At 44.5% G+C, this 15,235-nt stretch overlaps 2 protein-coding genes across 4 annotated transcripts in view; both read left to right on the top strand.

Annotated features, from left to right (window-relative positions):
* Positions 1 to 11,053, top strand: part of PGM1 (phosphoglucomutase 1) — a 34,079-nt gene extending 23,026 nt beyond the window's left edge. For 2 of the 3 annotated variants that reach the window (XM_050962023.1, XM_050962021.1), the window contains exons 5-11: positions 971 to 1,161; positions 1,872 to 2,026; positions 3,156 to 3,271; positions 7,197 to 7,332; positions 8,168 to 8,351; positions 9,525 to 9,659; positions 10,768 to 11,053. In XM_050962023.1, the coding sequence (XP_050817980.1) occupies positions 971 to 1,161; positions 1,872 to 2,026; positions 3,156 to 3,271; positions 7,197 to 7,332; positions 8,168 to 8,351; positions 9,525 to 9,659; positions 10,768 to 10,857 (1,007 nt within the window). In that variant the 3' untranslated portion in view covers positions 10,858 to 11,053. The remainder of the gene's footprint in view (positions 1 to 970; positions 1,162 to 1,871; positions 2,027 to 3,155; positions 3,272 to 7,196; positions 7,333 to 8,167; positions 8,352 to 9,524; positions 9,660 to 10,767) is intronic. The other variant, XM_050962022.1, reaches the window with a different exon arrangement.
* LOC127055264 (uncharacterized) overlaps positions 1 to 15,235 on the top strand; it is a 268,873-nt gene that overhangs the window by 31,198 nt on the left and 222,440 nt on the right. The window lies entirely within an intron of this gene.

The following is a 15,235-nucleotide window of genomic DNA, read 5'->3' as shown; positions in this document are numbered from 1 at the left end:
CATCTTGATCTGATTGCAGGATTAGAGCCTTAGCTGTAACTATGTAGAGAGAAATATTTGCTTTAGAAGGTTTGTGTGCCAAAGACTTCATAGATAACCTGCCCACAATGTTGCTACAGTAAAGCTTATTCTGTGGGGCATTCTCAGCACCCTGTTTCCGTCTTTTTCAAACCACAGTCATGCTAACTCTGAAATTCCATGCTAACTTTTTTTTTTTAATTGCTTTGCTTATTGGTGTGTGAAACACAGAATATCATGTTGTATTGTTAGATGTTCAGGGAAAGCCTTCCCATTTTCTCTCCTGTTCCATGGGCTATCTTAGTGACATATATAAATTGTGAGCTTTTGGGGAGCAGGAAACATCTTTTAGTTGTGTTTTTGTACAGCATGTAGCACTGTGAGGTCCTGGTCCAGGACTTGGACATCCAGGAGCTACCGCAGTATCAATAACACATTGAGTAACTACGTGCTTGATCTTTAAAAGCAGCCAAGAGTCCTGTGGCACCTTATAGACTAACAGACGTATTGTAGCATGAGCTTTTGTGGGTGAATACGTGCATCCAACAAAGTAGATATTCACCCACGAAAGCTCATGCTCCAATACATCTGTTAGTCTATAAGGTGCCACAGGACTCTGCTGCTTTTACAGATCCAGACTAACATGGCTACCCCTCTGGTGCTTGATCTTGTCACTGTAGCCCCAATCCAGCAAAACATTTAAGCTCTTACTTAACATTAAGCACATGAGTAGTTTCATTGAACACTTTGGGACAACTTGTGTTTAAGTGTCAGGATCACAGTGCTCTACATTCCCAAAAACCACATGCTCCCAGTATATTAAAACGGAATGATCTTCTTATAGTAGACGAGCAGCCTCTGGCTGAGTTGTAGTTCGAACAAAACGTGCAGCTGGTTGAAGTTTAATTTAAAAAATAAAATGTTTAATTGTTTCTCTTTTTTGCTCCGTTAGTTATGGGTCCCTATGTAAAGAAGATCCTGTGTGAGGAGCTTGGAGCTCCTGCAAATTCTGCTGTGAACTGTACACCTCTAGAGGACTTCGGTGGTCACCACCCAGACCCAAACTTAACCTATGCTGCTGACTTGGTCCAGTCTATGAAGACTGGAGAGTATGACTTTGGAGCTGCCTTTGATGGAGATGGGGTAAATGAGCATGTGGTTGTTCTACAGAACCTCCCACCCCCACCGCATTGTCTAGTTGTTCTTAACTACAAACACTAGGGCACAAGCCTTAAAAGGAAGTGCTTCAGTTGGAATAATGATTGATGGATTCATTGATGCACAGTCTGCACTGGATTTATCCTGGGCATAAGCAGATAGAATTTCCATGGATGTCAAAGCTGAATAGGTTGTTGCAGTCTAGTGATATTTGGCAAATGGTAGCTCATCCACATGTTATGCAAAGATGCCAAGACTAGACATTTAATAATGATGCTCCTGTGGGTGATTGGGATTTTTGCCTTTGATTTCAGTGGAAGCAGAATAGGACCAAATGGGTTACAGCAGCGCTGCACTGGTGCCCAATCAGATGCTCACACAGTGCAATTGATAGGAGATGAGGGATTTCCCTCCCATTCTATAGTTATGTATGAAGAAAAATCGCTTGCTCTAGTTTGTCACTATGATAGTAGTTTACAAAGTTCAGATTATACTTAACAAGCTTTGAAGTTATTGACGATACAGTGCTGCTTAAATGATTCAAAACTCCACGCTAACTTTAATCCAGTGGAAAGTAACTCTATGGTGCTGTATGGTTTTTATATGGTGTGCCTGAAAAAGAATGTTTACTCTGATATCTTTGTGCGCACAGTTGTAGCTAGAACTGATTTGTCCTCCTTTGTCATCTTCGTTAGGATCGGAACATGATTCTAGGGAAGCACGGGTTCTTCGTTAACCCTTCCGACTCTGTTGCTGTCATCGCTGCCAATATTTTCAGTATTCCTTACTTTCAGCACACCGGTGTTCGTGGCTTTGCACGAAGCATGCCTACCAGTGGAGCAATTGATAGGTAGGACTTGGGGTATGGGGGTTGGCAATTGTTCGTGTCAGTTTTAAACCTTCCGTGGTGGGTGAATTGTGCTCTTCCCCAGCAGTGACCGTATTATAACATGCCTGAAACAATATCTTTAGTGGGAACAATGTTTAAAAGCCATTTTCATAAGATACTGTTTCAAAAGCTATTGAAAACTTGCGGTTGGGTTTTCTTCAGCTTAGATCCTGGTCCTGAGAGATGCTAAGTGCCATCAACACCCATTGAGGCCAAGAGGGACTGAGGACACTAACCACCAGATGGGGGGCTGGAACAATTTGTGTAGTAGGGGTGGTGAGAGCCATTGAACCAAACTGTAAACCAGTGATTCTCAAACTTTTATACTGGTGACCCCTTTCACAGAGCAAGCTTCTGAGTGTGACACCCCTCCCGTATAAATTAAAAACACTCTTTTATATTTTTGACACCATTATAAATGCTGGATGTAAAGCAGGGTTTAGGGGGGAGGCTGACAGCTCACAACCCCTCACATCATAACCTCGTGACCCCCTCGAGTCCCTACACCCAGTTTGAGAACCCCTGCTGTAAACCCTATGTATGATGGAAACCACTTCTAGCGATGGGGCAGCAGTACCTCTAGTTCCAGCACCTATGCAGCCAGAGAAGAGAGGCTCAGCAGTTTTCACTCATATGATCTGCTGAAACCTATTCACTAGGGGAGGAGGAGGCAGCGCTGGACTGGGACTTGAGGGAATTAGGTTCTGTTTCCAGGTCTGCTGACTGGCAAATCATTTCACCTCCCTGTGTCTCAGTTTCCCCATCTGTAAAATGGAGATAATGATACTGACCTCCTTTGTAAAGTGTTTTGAGATCCGCTGATAAGTTCTACATAGGAGCTAGGTATTTTTTTTCCTTCTTCTTCTGCACTTCCCGATCATTCCTCTCTCTCTCCCTCCCCAAGGTAACACAAGAATAAGGCAAGGGACGAATATACAAAGAATTAATATTTTTAAAAAATCGGACTGACTTGCCTTCACTGTTATGTTAAATGAGATGCTTGATAACAACAAACGTTACTGTTGCAGCATTTCACAAGAGTGTGCTAACAGTCCAGCTGTGATATAACTTACCTTTCTTGCCTTTGAAGAGTGGCCAAAGCTACAAAGATCGCTTTGTTTGAAACTCCAACTGGCTGGAAGTTCTTTGGAAACTTAATGGATGCAAACAAACTGTCTCTGTGTGGAGAGGAAAGTTTTGGTACTGGTAAGTTTTTGTTCCTAATCTCATTAATGATGATGATATTTCTCGCATTTAAACACAGTTTAGCTCTTTCTGGAGTGGTGGGATTTATCTTTCATGTGTAGGAGTTAATGTTTCCTAAATCATAAAAACAAAATTTGTTCACAAAAATTACTTATGGAAAATATACACAACTGTAAAAGTTCCCTGGTAAGTTGAGTCAGGGAAAAGCCAGTTTTCCTTTCAGGAAGGTCTATTCAGGAAGTTTAAGGGCCCCTTCACTAGCCGGTCATTGGGTCTATGGGGATTAAGTGCAGTGCTAAATGTATTTTTTTAACTCTTGGTGGCCAGGAAAACCTTATAAATGTTTTCATTTATGGGAAGAAATATGGTTTGGTTAATGCGGTTTTATTAGGGGAGGTTTTAGGTTGCTATTAAATCTCTGAGCTTAATGGGACCCTGGTTTTCCGGTTCTAAAAACAAGGTTTGATTTATAAAGGTTAAATTAACATTTGCCTTTGAACTGTCGAAGCAAGGTGAATTGAGATACAAAATGAATATCTTAGTAAATCTATTGGAGGTGGGCACGTGACTTAATACTGTAATTTGCATAGAGAAATTAAAATGTATAGAACTTCCTTTGCATAAGATAATGTGCTACAAAGCGTGTGGTATTCCAAGAGAAGTTTTAGGGCCAACTACATAGGTTCTTCTGCATCCATCACATAACATCTGAGTCCTCCTCCTTGCTCTAGCAGGGTCTTCACTGGTATGCAGGAGATCAGCATCTGATTCACAGAAAAGGTCTCTTGCCCTCTCTGGCCCTGATTCAGCAAAGCACTTAACCACAGGGCCGCCCAGAGGTGGGGGGCAAGTGGGGCAATTTGCCCCGGGCCCCACAGGGGCCCCCACGAGAGTTTTTCGGGGGCCCTGGAGTGGGTTCCTTCACTCGCACTGGGGGCCCCAGAAAACTCTTGCGAGGCCTGGGACCCTGGAGCTTGTTCCGCTCCGAGTCTTGCGGAAGGACACCCTGCCGCCGAATTATCGCTGAAGCGGGACCTGCCACCGAAGTGCTGGGTCTTTGGCAGTAATTCGGCGGCAGGGGGTCCCCGGTGGGGGTCTTTGAGGCACTTCAGCAGCAGGTTCTGGAGTGGAAGGACTCCCCCGCCGCCGAATTACCACCGGAGCGGGGTCCCTTCCACCGCCGAAGACCCCAGGCCCCCTGAATCCTCTGGGCGGCCCTGCTTAACCATGTGCTTAGAGGTTTCACTGAATAAGGATGGACTTAATCATCTGCTTAACGTTGAGCAGCACATGATTGGGACTTGTCGTGGCAGCTGCCTGACTGAAGTGCCATCAGCCTATAATGTGAACACATCACAGCTGTCTGACCATGACTTCTTGGACAAGCTGCATCATGGACGAGCCTCTGGTTGAAGGATGTTTTCTGCAGTTCTGGGCCAGTCTTCACTGATGATAATGTTTTTGGAGGGCAAGTGCTATTCCTCTGGATGAGAGGGAGAAGGACAGTTTTGGAAAAATCAGGGTCTCTCTATAAACGGAGCAAAGAAATCTTGGTGATTATCATAAGGAAAAGTGTTTGAGTCATTGCCCTCAGTACCTATATGCAAATGCCCTATTGTGTGGGTAGTGTATGAGAGAGCACCAGAATTGAAGTAAATGACTGTAGCTAGAAAGGGAAAGCACTGGATGGCCTAGGGAGTTGCTGCTAGGCTGTGGGATGGCTCCAGATCAGTGATTTTTAGGTGGTCCCAGATGAATAGTGTCCTAAAATCATTACCATTAGATGCCCCATGTGAAATGGCTTGGTGGTTTCCATCCAACCCAGGAAAGTGCGCGCCACACTGTAACTGGCACCTTTTGAGAGCAGGGAAGAGAGTGAAAGGTTATGATTTTATGACTCCATGGCCATGAAGCCTCTCCTCCCTACAGATTGACATGCTGGCACGGTTGATGCAGAAGGCAGGATTGCATGTGTTGCACTAACACTGCCTGTGTTTTATCTGCTTTGGGGATAGAAAGAGGATGCATGTCCAGGGTTGCCAATCTAGCACATAATTCACTTCAAAGAATTAAAGAGGAATGAAATCCTCTTTACTGTAAGTTACTTGGGTAGTATGGAGCTTGAGGGAGCATGTGGGTCATGTATAACTGCTGAGGGGACATTACCTATGGCAATCATATAGTCCAACAGAATGAAAACAAACTTGTACCTTCTGAAATCAATCGGAATCTAAACACAACCTAAACAATTCTGTGTAATGCAAAATGACAGAATTTCAGACTCCTTACTTGAGCGCTTTATTCCAGGGATGAGTGGATACATTATATAGGACCTTTATTTGGGTATGTACACCTGCTGGAAAAGGGTGCCGGTCTATATGCTCTAGGTCAGAGGTGGGCAAACTGCGGCCCGCAGGCCACATCTGGCCTGTGGGACCCTCCTGCCTGGCCCCTGAGCTCCTGGCCCGGGAGGCTACCCCTTTGGCCCCTCCTATGCTGTTCTCCCTCCCCTGCAGCCTCAGATCACTCCGTCACTGGCACAGTGCTCTGGGTGGCAGGGCTGCGAGCTCCTGGAGCAGCACAGCTACAGAACCCGGCCTGACCTGGTGCTCCGTGCTGTGCAGTGGTGTGGCTGGCTCCATCCAGGCAGCGCGGCTGCCTGTCCGAGTGCTCTGGGCGGCGCAACTGTAGCACTGCCAGCCACCGGTGCTCCAGGCAGTGCAGTAAGGGGGCAGGGAACGGGGGGGGGGAGGGTTGGATAGAGGGCAGGGGAGTTCGGGATGTGTGTGGACAGGGGTCGGGGCAGTCAGAGCGCAGGGAACAGGTGGGTTGAATGGGGGCAGGGATCCCGGAGGGGTAGTCAGGAAGGATGAGGGGGTTGGATGGGGCAGCGGGGGGCAGGCAGGGGCAGGGAGAAGGGGTGGTTGGATGGGGTGGGGTCCCGGGGGGACAGTCAGGAAAGAGAGGAGGGTTTGGATGGGGTGACGGGGTAGTCAGGAAGGATGGCGGCGTTGGATGGGGCAGCAGGGGGCAGGCAGAGGTTCCGGGGTGGTCAGGGAGAAGGAGTGGTTGGATGGGGCTGGAGTCCCAGGGGGACAGTCAGGAATGAGAGGAGGGTTGGATGAGGTGGCAGGGCGCAGTCAGGGGTGTGGGTTCCGGGGGCTGGCAGGGGACAGGGAACAGGGGGGGGTTGGATGGGGCAGGAGTCTTGGGGGAGCTGTCGGGGCATGAGAAGCAGGAGGGGTCGGATAGCGGGCTGGGCAGGGCCATGCCTGGCTGTTTGGGAAGGCACAGCCTCCGCTAACCAGCCCTCCATGCTATTTTGGAAACCTGATGTGGCCCTCAGGCCAAACAGTTTGCCCGCCCCTGCTCTATGTTCTCTTGTTTTAACTGTAAAATATCATCAGAATAATATCCCAGTGTAATACCCTAGCAGTACAATTCAGTATAAACCCTCAGTGGTAAACCAGCCAGCTTAAGGAGCTACCAGCCGGAGTTTTAAAGGTATTCAGGCACCTCATGGGATTTTTTTTAGGTATTTAGGTGCACTAGCTACTTTGAAAATCCCACTAGGCACCTAAATACCTTTTTAAAAATCTGTCCCTAAATGTCTAGTTCATAGATTCCAAAGCCAGAAGGGATCAATGTGATCATCTAGTCTGACCTCCTGTATAACACATGCCATAGAACTTTCCCAAAATGGGTGTGTTTGGGCTGGGGAATTTCATTTGTCTTCATGTATTAAAACAATAGTTAAAAACAGATGAGCTCTGTAAATACTATAATCCAAAGGATGTAGTTCTTAAAGTTCATCATATGTGTTGGTTTAAGTCTGTGTGGTTGGCAGCTTGATGGACGAGAGCTTTATCACGAACTCTCAAGTGAAGGAAATTGTTCGGTTTGTTTCTGCTTTTGCACGTTGCAGGCTCTGATCATATCCGTGAAAAGGACGGGCTGTGGGCAGTCCTGGCGTGGCTGTCTATAATAGCTGTCCGCAAACAGAGCGTGGAGGACATCCTGAAAGATCACTGGCAGAAATATGGGCGGAATTTCTTCACGAGGTGAGGGACGAGCCAGGTGATGGCTCACCATGACGAAGCAGGACCCTTTGCGGGGAGCAGAGTGTGCTCAGTCCCCAGCCCTGGGACAGAAAGGAGAGAACGCTAAGAAGGGGCAAGTGCCCTGACTGCTAAATACTGAAAACTTCTCCAAAACCATGTGAAGTGTGTCACTTACACTGGGAGAATCTTGACCTCCACAACTGGGATGGCTTCTCTGTCCTTAACTCAGCTTTGTTATTTTAGGGCATTACCGATGTCTCAGCAGTTCAGTTTTACATGCCATGAATATTAAAGCATCTCGGGGTAAATTTAAAATGCTAGACTATTAGTCTTAATTCTGCTTTCTGCCCAGTTTAAATTGAAGCCTGTATATTGTTTCAACACTTTCTTTTGGGTATTGATTTTTATGCAGGTTATTTATCTTCTATTAGACTAGCATCTGCATTGAGAGCACAAATGGCAAATTAATTTGTAATCTCTTCAGTGATAGAGCTGAACGGGGTGTGCAGCTCCTAGCACATCTTGTTCTTAGTGTGGGGACTCTGACAGTACTGAAATAGGAATAAACGATATACCACAAGCCAGTGCTGTTCCGTGTCTCACTTCTATAACTGCTAAATTCACCCACTCCAATGTATTCCTTTGTTACTGTTTGTGGGATTTACTTAACCAACTGTAAGACTCTCGGGTGCCTTGAACTGAAGAGACCATTTATAAGGGACTAAACCCAACTTTTAAATCAAACGAGATATTTTTAAAGTGGTGACTCCCAAAACATTGCTTGTCACCGATATAAAGCCTCCCTAACTTTTCATTCTACCATGGCTGGTTCTAGATATGACTATGAGGAGGTGGACGCAGATAGAGCTAACAGAATGATGAAAGAACTAGAAACTGTGATGTTTGACCGTTCTTTTGTGGGAAAGCAGCTGTCAGCTGGTGATAAAGTTTACACTGTCGAGAAAGCCGATAACTTTGAATACAGCGATCCTGTGGATGGAAGCATCTCCAGAAACCAGGTGAGACTGGAAACTACTTTGTCAGTAACTTGCAGTGCTAGATATTTTGAGTTGAATTTTCAGCAAGGTTATCCTTAGCTTTGTGCCAAAAGCTTTATCCCACTATTAAAAACCACCCCCCCAATCCCAGTTACATGCGTTTTATAACTATAGGCCAGATCCTGGCCTCTGGTTGGTGCTGCCAAGGAGGGACTGAAAGAGGAGGGGCCTGGAAGGCTGTTCTAACCTGACTCAGCTGACAGTGGTCCCAGCAACACTGTTAGGGCACCCAGGGATCACCATGGTGCAGGGGTGGCCTGTTCTGGCCTCTGCCCATTCCGCCAGCTCGATGGAAGATCGTGTGAGAGCTATGATGATGACTTTGCACTACCTAAGGATTTTTCTGTGCAGGGGAGATCCTTCAGGAGTTGGATTTGCTGGGTTTAGGGCTGCTTTGCACAGAAAGAGTGGCACAAACCAGGTGAAGCATGGCTCAGGCCCCTAATCTTTAGTTCTAGGTTAGCGATTCCAAAAGGCAAATAAGTTTGTTTTATATCCTGTTAATCTGTTGCAAGGCTTTGTTGCCATCCTGCAGAACTCGGGCAGCACTGCAGCAGCTGTCAGAGAACAGCGGTAGCTAAGGACTGAATTCCAGCATTTGAAAGTCAAGGAGCTATTTAATATATGCAAGATGAGTTACTTCGTACTATGCAAGTTATTTAAATAAAATTGTTCTGTAGATGTGTCTGGTTTGCAGCATAGTGGGGAGAGTGGCATATTAACTGGAAAGGAATAATGGACAAAAGCACCGAGAATTTTTACTTTGCATATTAAATGTTTGAATTATTTTCTTTAAATGGAGTTTGCACAGATGTGCAGTGGTAGCATGACAGGCTGATATGCAGAGAATCAGAGTTGGTCTCTTGCTCCCAAGCCAGTAATAGGACTAGGGTCTTCATGATATTTTGGATTAAAAAACTGTCATAATCTAAGAAATGCTCAAGAGTGGCTCAGGAGGGGGACATAGTCAGCTAGGAGCAAGAGAAACAAACAGGTATTGCAACTTCTGTTGCCCTCTGATGAAGAATGACAGGTGAAATGACATGACAGGTTTGCTGGAAGATACATCAGGTATTTGAAGAGGCATATAAACAAGTGTGTATTAATTTTGTTGTTCTCATTTGCACTTGCTAGGGTTTAAGGCTCATCTTCTCTGATGGTTCTCGCATCATCTTCAGGCTAAGTGGTACTGGCAGCGCTGGAGCGACTGTGCGACTATACATTGATAGCTATGAGAAGGATGCTCCAAAAATATATGAAGATCCACAGGTAACTGTTGTATCCAGACTTTTGGTACCACCCTGTTCTGCCTTTTCTTAAAAGCTCCCTTCTTTGAGGGGGGCATGGCTGAGAGAGCCACTATGACCGTAGGTGCTGGAACTAGAGGTGCTGGGGGTGCTGCCGCACACCCTGGCTCGAATTGGTTTCCATCACAGAAAGGGTTTACAGTTTGGTTCAGTGATTCTCAGCTCCCGCACTATACAAATTGTCCCATCCCTTCTGATTATGAGGTGACAACTATTTCAGAAGCAGGTGTTACAGTTCCTTAAATCTCTCTACTCTGTATGAAGCAAGTAGTTTATTATTCAGCATTCATCACAGTTTCCTCCACAATTGCATTTTATTTTGTCTACTTGTCTATGTGGTATGCAGCATGGTTGAGTATTTGGTTACAAGCTGGGGAAGACACTGCTTCAAAGCGGAATGATACTTTTGATTGGAGAATTGAATCCCCAAGGATCAGAAAAACATTTGGGAATTACATGTTTTAAAACAAATCCCCCAAAATCCATGGGGCACGGAAGACTATGCAGCCCTGAGATAACAGAATCTGTTATCATGTTCTGCACTAGATTTAATGTACCTTCTCCAAGGTTCCATTAAAAAAATGGTGGTAATCTCTCTTGTGCACCTTTTTAACATCTCCCATCAATGTCTCTGAACTCTTTTAGACAACCTGTTAAGCCAGAAAAAAGGAAATAATGTGGTTATATTGAGGATGGGGTACTGTGGTTGAGTGAGTATCATTTGCCATTTGTGGAAGATGGGAAAATCTTGATTTCAGAACAGCATAGAACTGAGAAGTATAGAAGTCACCAAAGTAACAATATTTGTTCACTTTGTGAAGTTCCATAGAATTACTACATCTGTCTTCCTATCTGGGGCAGAATTCACCGTTCATCTTGGTTGCATGGCAGCTACATTTCACAACTTTGAAATAATAGTACTCCAATCCTTTGTGAATGAGGGTTCAGAACTGTGTTTTAGGGACTCCAATCTAACACTCAACAATCTGTTAGAAGAGATTGAGTACTAAAGGCTCAAGTGGTAACATGCCGTTGGTCATAGTTTTGATCCGTCTTTCTCCTTTTGGCAGGTTATGTTGGCTCCTCTCATTGGTATTGCACTGCAGCTTTCACAGCTCCATGAAAGAACTGGCCGCACCGGCCCCACAGTCATCACATGAAAACGGCTAGGACCTGATGCTAACTGCGTGCAGTGCTGAAACAGCTGGCTGTGCTGAATGAGTCAAACAAAATCATCCAGTGGTTTTTATCAAATTGGTCACTAAAAGCAACATTAACTCTATTTAAAAGTATTATTTAAACTGATAAAAGGCTAGATGTTATTAATAAACCAGAATCACCTGTGTTTACACTGTGTATACTGACACATTGCCTCTTTGTCACATGGCACTCCTGTAATTTGGGTATAGTCCTCACTTAGCATATTTTGGTTTAGCATATGTAATTTTTCTTTCTCTTGCTAAAACAAAAAGCTATGAAGAGAACAGTGGTGATAATGGCCTTGTTTTCTGTCTCATGATCGTGCAAGTACCCTTTCTTGATTATACGTAATTTCTTTTACATGTCTTGTCTCAGGGCTTGTCTACATGGTTCCAGCAAAGCGCACTAGACAGGTTTGATTTGTAAAGCTCGCTAACATGTTACACCCTAGCTGCCCTATGTAGCTCCCCTACCCCCTCCTCCAAAAAAAGATACCCAGTTTGTGTTAATACATTCCTGTTTCAAACAAAGCACACCAGAAGGGTTTACATGGGGCAGTTAGAGTGCAACAAGTTAGTTGATCTTTACAAATGGCACCCTTCTGGCGTGCTTTGCCATGTCATGTAGACAGGTCCCCCATGCCCCGCCTGATAGTTTTCTTTTTTAAAGAATGAATTTATATAAATTGATCTTTATTTGCCACATTCAGTGAAACAATAACCCCTCTATACGATGCTAATAATAAACACGAGAGGCTATTAAAGTGAAATGGACCGGTATTACTGATCAGTGCTTTATTTAAAAAATTACTTAAAATTGTAATAGGTTTGTTTTTTGAAGAAGATAGATACTCCCTGAATGTAACTCATCAAAATGTAGTGTAATGATAAGATAGTTGAAATAAGATTTCAGACTCTAATAACTACATATTATACTCTTGAAGCCATTAAGCCAAAAATGGTTGCTCTGTGGATGAGAATGGCTTGAATTGCTTTTCCACCTGTGACTCATATGCTCATGTAACCTGCACTAATACAGTATGGTGCTCTGTCCCTTCTAGTGGTGGCTTAGATGAACCTGCTACTGCCTTAGTTAACAGACTGGGATCCCATAGCTCAGGCTGTAGATGCTCATGCTTTAACATCCTGAGGTCCCAGGTTCGATTCTGGCTGCGGATGATCCATTCAGAGGTATGGTATTGGGAATTCCTTTTAAAAACTGTTGTGAGACTGAAGTGGATGAAAACTGAGAGGAGATTCCCTTGGTTTCTGGCTATGAAAGTGAGAGAACCCAACAGCAGCCAGCTTAGAAAGCTGATAGGGGAGGCAGAGCCAACCAATCTGAGATCTAGTCAGCACTTGCCCCAAATAGTCACCTTTAACACCCTCGGATACCATTTAGCCTCTTAGAAACCAGCCAAGGACTGTGTCGTGAATATATTCAGCTCAGCAACACTCAACAATGTCAAGTGACAATCTCCCCTTTCCTCTGGTCTGATGAGGTGATGCACCTCCATTACCTAATATAGTCTGTGACAAAAACCTTAACAAGAGTCTCTGTTTACTATGAAAATCACCATCAAGAATATACGTGTTCCTCCACAGCTTTCTGTTTTTCTTCCCCCAGGAACAGGAATCCAAATGCATGGTGTCAGACCAGGCTTTTGGTCCAATTGGGGATTTTTCTTTTTGGTTGGTTGGTGGGTGTTTTGCAGACTTTAACGTGGCCTCCCCGTTTATTATCAGAAACAAGTATCTAAAGCTCGGCTCCAAAATCCATATTTAGGTACCTGAATAGTTACTCAAAAAAACTAAGTAGTCAGCAACTCCCATTGTAGCCAATGATTTTAACACAGCTCCATACTGGTGCAGGTACCTGCAAATATGAATGGCTTGCAGGAGTGAGACCTTAGTTCATAATAAGACTGACTTATTTCTGGTTCATTCTGAATTATAATTTACTGTATGTTGGACACTATTGACCTTTACCTTAGTTTTACAGTACATATTATAAGTAATATCTCAAAGGCGGTTTTGCAGAGATGCAGGGGTCTGCATACCTGTACTAGATGGAAAGAACAGAAAAAAACATGAACCAAATAAGACTGTGCCACAGTCATTTAAAGAAGTACAATTGCCTTGAATTGAAAAGCCCAGCAAAGTGTATAATTTCTTCCAAAGCAATTACATGCTGCGTGTGTCAAACCCAGCAATTAAAAGTTGCAAATGAATGTGGTCCAACCCAATTCCAACCCAGTTCTTAGGTTTTGGGTTTATATTATCAAAGGCAAATAAAACCAGAGTCCAAGTGCAGTCTTGGCATAAGGCAGTTACCCCATTGTATCAAAGAGATGCAACTGTTTAACTCAGGAGATGGTTAATGAAATACGGAGGCTTTCTAAGTCACTGTTTCAAATCTTGCTCAGGTTGGTAACAACTGAAAGTAATCCTCCCATGGCTGTTCAGTGTCTTACGTGGAATGAGTTGGTGGTCTCAGTCCAGTTCCTAAGGGACAGATGTCCACAGTACAGAGACTCCCATCACTTACACAATTTTGGAATAGGACTATAGTGAAGAACTATGAATCCATTTTATTCATGGCCTGTGCTCTACAGGAAGTCAGACTGGATGATCACAGTGGTCTCTTTTGGCCTTAGAATCTATGAAAATTAGCACTTATGAAAATTGTAAAGTCATGCCAGTGCTGCAGCTAACACGATGAAAATTGCACTCCATTTGAACTTTGCCTGTCCCGGTTGCCAACTTGGCTACTTTGTCACTAGATTTAGCGACTTTTTGGTTTCCCTAGTGAGAAAATAAGTGTCAAACTGACCAGTGACAAATCTAGCAACTTCTACTGCCAATTACAGTGACATTCAGAGAAAGAAGTCACCAGTATGTATAGTCACAAAATAATTCATACCAGCTCAGTAGTGTTAATAAAATCCATGCTTTTCTTACTACTCTCCCTGCACATCCTACGATGCAGGGAAAGATGGCTAATGAAGCGGGCAGGACAGGGGAGGACAGGTTAGCCAGCGAGGAGAGCCACATGGATAGAAGGGTGGGGTGGGATGAGACTAGGCACCCAGGTCGGCTGGGGTTGGTTAATTTCATCCGAGTCTTGCCGGCCTGGATTTGAGACTACAGGTCAGTGAAAGGGAGGGCCCAGAGCCAGAGGGAAGAGGGCATTCACCTGACCTGAGCTTGATGCTTCCAGGAGCCAAAAAAGTAGATTTACAAAAATCCACTAGCCGGACCCCTTATAGACTCATAGACTCTAGGACTGGAAGGGACCTCGAGAAGTCATCGAGTCCAGTCCCCGGCCCTCATGGCAGGACCAAATACTGTCTAGACCATCCCTAATAGACATTTATCTAACCTACTCTTAAATACCTCCAGAGATGGAGATTCCACAACTTCCCTAGGCAATCTATTCCTGTGTTTAACTAACCTTACAGTTAGGAACTTTTTCCTAATGTCCAACCTAAATCTCCCTTGCTGCAGTTTAAGCCCATTGCTTCTTGTTCTATCATTGGAGGCTAAGGTGAACAAGTTTTCTCTCTCTTCCTGATGACACCCTTTTAGATACCTGAAAACTGCTATCATGTCCCCTCTCAGTCTTCTCTTTTCCAAACTAAACAAACCCAATTGTTTCAGCCTTCCTTCATAGGTCATGTTCTCAAGACCTTTAATCATTCTCATTGCTCTTCTCTGGACCCTCTTCAATTTCTCCACATTTTTCTTGAAATCTTCCACCAGCTTCCAGGGTTTGATTTCTGAAAACAGCTGGGCAGCTAATCCCAGGCCAAGCCAGGGGAAGGAGTAAAGGGGAGCAAAATCAAACTAGCTTCTCCTTTGATCCTGTAGTAAGGGCTTCCTCCCTGGAGGCACAGTGCTGCCCCCCCCACCCCATTGGGGCACATGGCCCTGTCTCATCCCACCCCACCTTCCATCCATGCGGCTCTCCTCACTGGCTAGCCTGCCTCCCCAGCCCTGCCAACTTCATTAGTTATCTTTCCATGCATCACAGAGTGTGCTACCTACTACGGTACATAGCAGCACAAAAGAACACATTTGGCTAAAAACGAGCTCTGGCTAATGTGCTGCTCTCTCCAAAGTGCACCTGGCTTTAGCAAAGTATTTTATTAGCTTCCACAAACTTCTGTTCCTCTGCAAACTTCTGCAGATTATAGCTATCCCAGCCCAAGAAGGGTTTTTTTAAAACCTTAAAGAACAAAAACAAAGCCTGCCCATCCACAAGAAAAGCTGACCCCAGAAACTTAACCACTGTAAGCTGTTGTGGATATGGCATGTGCCCATCTATGCCCACAGGCTT

This window comes from Gopherus flavomarginatus, chromosome 7, assembly GCF_025201925.1.
Source record: "Gopherus flavomarginatus isolate rGopFla2 chromosome 7, rGopFla2.mat.asm, whole genome shotgun sequence".
NCBI lineage: Eukaryota > Metazoa > Chordata > Testudines > Testudinidae > Gopherus > Gopherus flavomarginatus.
Note: the sequence above shows the minus strand (reverse complement) of the source record. Positions and strands in the feature narration are given on the sequence as shown.